The 2,521-nt window shown below is 36.0% G+C and overlaps 1 protein-coding gene across 1 annotated transcript; it reads left to right on the top strand.

Moving 5' to 3' along the window:
• The first annotated feature begins 220 nt into the window (after nucleotides 1-220).
• On the top strand, nucleotides 221-583 carry LOC119665634. The gene has a single exon (XM_038074863.1). The coding sequence runs from the start codon at nucleotides 221-223 to the stop codon at nucleotides 581-583; it is 363 nt and encodes a 120-aa protein (XP_037930791.1).
• Nucleotides 584-2,521: the final 1,938 nt, after the last annotated feature.

The raw sequence follows: 2,521 nt of genomic DNA, 5'->3' as shown, positions 1-2,521 counted from the left end.
ACATATACGAGTATGATGAAAGAAACATATGACAAAAATGTGTCGGACGCTTACAAGACACCATGTGTATCCGTCCTGGTTTGAAAAGATGAGGATCAAAACTGCAACATAAGTTTTTAATCATATTGTACAAGCCGCAATTAGAGCTTTTGCTGAAAACGTAAGATTCAAAAAAGTTTCAAACTAAGTTTTTATATCCACCACCAATTTTATTCCTAATATGGACAAAAATTTTGATTGCATGAATAGTGAAACACTTTATGGGGATAATTATTATCCATCAGTTATACTGATTGGTAATACGCCTTATGATTATTTGAAGGCATTCGTAGATTATTTGAAAAACACTTCTTTTCCACATAAAAAAGTTCATTTTATTGATGGTATGATAACAACAATAAATGCTGTAATAACCTTGTCCAATGAAGTTTTGCAAAGAGATACATTTTTTCTAAGAACTAAAACCCTAAATCAGGATCGAATAGAAAACTTTTTCCAATTAGTTAAGAAAAAGGGTGGAAATAATAGAAATCCTTCAGTTGCCGAAATAAAACAAAATTTTGAACATTTGATGTTCGCTTAAATTTGTCCTTGTGTTCGATATAAGAACCCGTATTTGATGATTTTAATGTAATACTTAAACACTTGCCTTTGTATAAAATTATTAATGTCGAATGGTTGTCAATTAGATACTTTTTATTAGATATTACGTTGCTCACAAGATATTGCATAAAATTAATTGTGAATTGTGCAATTCAAATATATTAAAAGAGAATGAAATCCTTACAGCTCCAAGTGAGCTATATATTTACTACAAAGAAAATGATTCATAGTCAGAATTTAGAAGTTTAAAAGCACACTTAAGCAGATGTTTTCAATAGTGGGCAGACAGTATCATCCTGTGCAGCGTGTTGCAGCTTCTTCTGTACGAATACCTTTTTGTTTGAGTGGTTTGAAGTGGGGACCGGTCGTATTTCAGACATCATCTGCTTCATGTTCTCTACAAATTTGTGATCGGTTTTGTCACTCTTATTGTGCTTCAAGAAATCGTTTGGGAGCCGTATAGTTGTCCCGTATACCATCTCTGTTGGGGTTGCTTTGAGGTCTTCTTTGAAAGTATTCCAAAGTGCTAATATGATCAAAGTTTTTAGAGTTGGTGCCGTGGACTAGTTCGAATATGGTTGGCATCCTTGTGTTTCGCTAGATCGTTGAATAGTGTTGATTTGAACTGCCTTCCTTGATCTGTTACGATCTGTCTCAGGACGCCAAGGTGAGTGATCCAACTATTGATAAGTGCAGTGGCCACCTTGTTAGCAAGTATGTTCTCCATGGAGATTATAGCTGGTCATCTGGCAAACCGATCGATATATGTTAGACAATATTGGTAACCGTTTGACGTTGGTAGAGTCACAATGAGGTCAATGTGAATTACGGCAAACCGCCTGCTTGGTATTGCAAAGTTTGAAAGTGCTGATCTGTTGTGTTGTGTGACTTTCGCTCGTTGATACGGAAGACATGATTTAAATTGCTCAGCAATGTCTTTAGTCATGTTGTGCCATAGCAGAGTGCTTTCTGTATGATGGTGGTTTGTCTGGCACTATGTGTCCAATTATGTATGTATTAAATTAAAAATATGTTGTATACATTTGAGGACACAACACTATTCCAATCCAAATGTGAATATACCTACAACGTCTGCCGTCTATTGCGTATTTAAAATATTTGACTGCTTCATAAATTGCGCACAATTCTCAGTCGTACGTGCTATATTTGACTTGGGTGTTTGTCAACCGCTTGGAGTAAAATCATAAGCGCTCGATTTGTCCATTGTTGATTTGATTCAGTGCATCACCAACTGCTGAGTTACTAGCATCAACGTGGAGCACGAGATTTGCATCTGGAATTGGATGTAAGATTGTTATTGCAGTAATTAAGGCTGCTTAGTATTCCGAAAATGCGTTGTCAGCATCCACGGTCATTTGATAACTGCTTTATCCCATTTCTTGTTGCGTTTTATTAGGTTTGGAGTCGTCCCTGAATTTCGGCGATAAACATTTATGATTGCAATGAATCGACATAGCTTATGTACCACGCTTAGTTTTGGAAAATTTGTAATCGTCTTAATTTCTGTGTCTGGTGGACGGATTGCTTTGTGATTAATGTGATGACTGAGGAAAATTACTTCTTCTTGCGCGAATACACATTTCGTGATGTTTTTTTTAGATGATGTTTCTGTAGGCGTTGTAGAGTGACGAACACATATTGCACGTCCTCGGATCCAATGCAAATGTTGTCGTATATAGTATGAAAAAACTAAGTCCAAAGAGAACTTGCCGTTTTTTCTCTGTCTTCTTCACAAATTTAAATTTTATTCCAAATTTATTTTATCTCCTTCAAAATATGCTCCGTCTGAAGCTATACACATATGCCAACGCTTTATCCAATCTTCCCAATCTTACACTTTTCGTAGGCCCGTGAAGGTATGGCTTTTAGTTCCTTCAGCGAATTCTCTTTTACTGAT

Source organism: Teleopsis dalmanni, chromosome 1 (genome assembly GCF_002237135.1).
Source record: "Teleopsis dalmanni isolate 2A chromosome 1, ASM223713v2, whole genome shotgun sequence".
Lineage (NCBI taxonomy): Eukaryota > Metazoa > Arthropoda > Insecta > Diptera > Diopsidae > Teleopsis > Teleopsis dalmanni.
This window is presented reverse-complemented; position numbering and strand designations above follow the sequence as displayed.

What these genes read in the sequence shown, in the direction of transcription:
- LOC119665634 (XM_038074863.1), top strand. Translation starts at nt 221, where the DNA reads ATGGACAAAAATTTTGATTGCATGAATAGTGAAACACTTTATGGGGAT.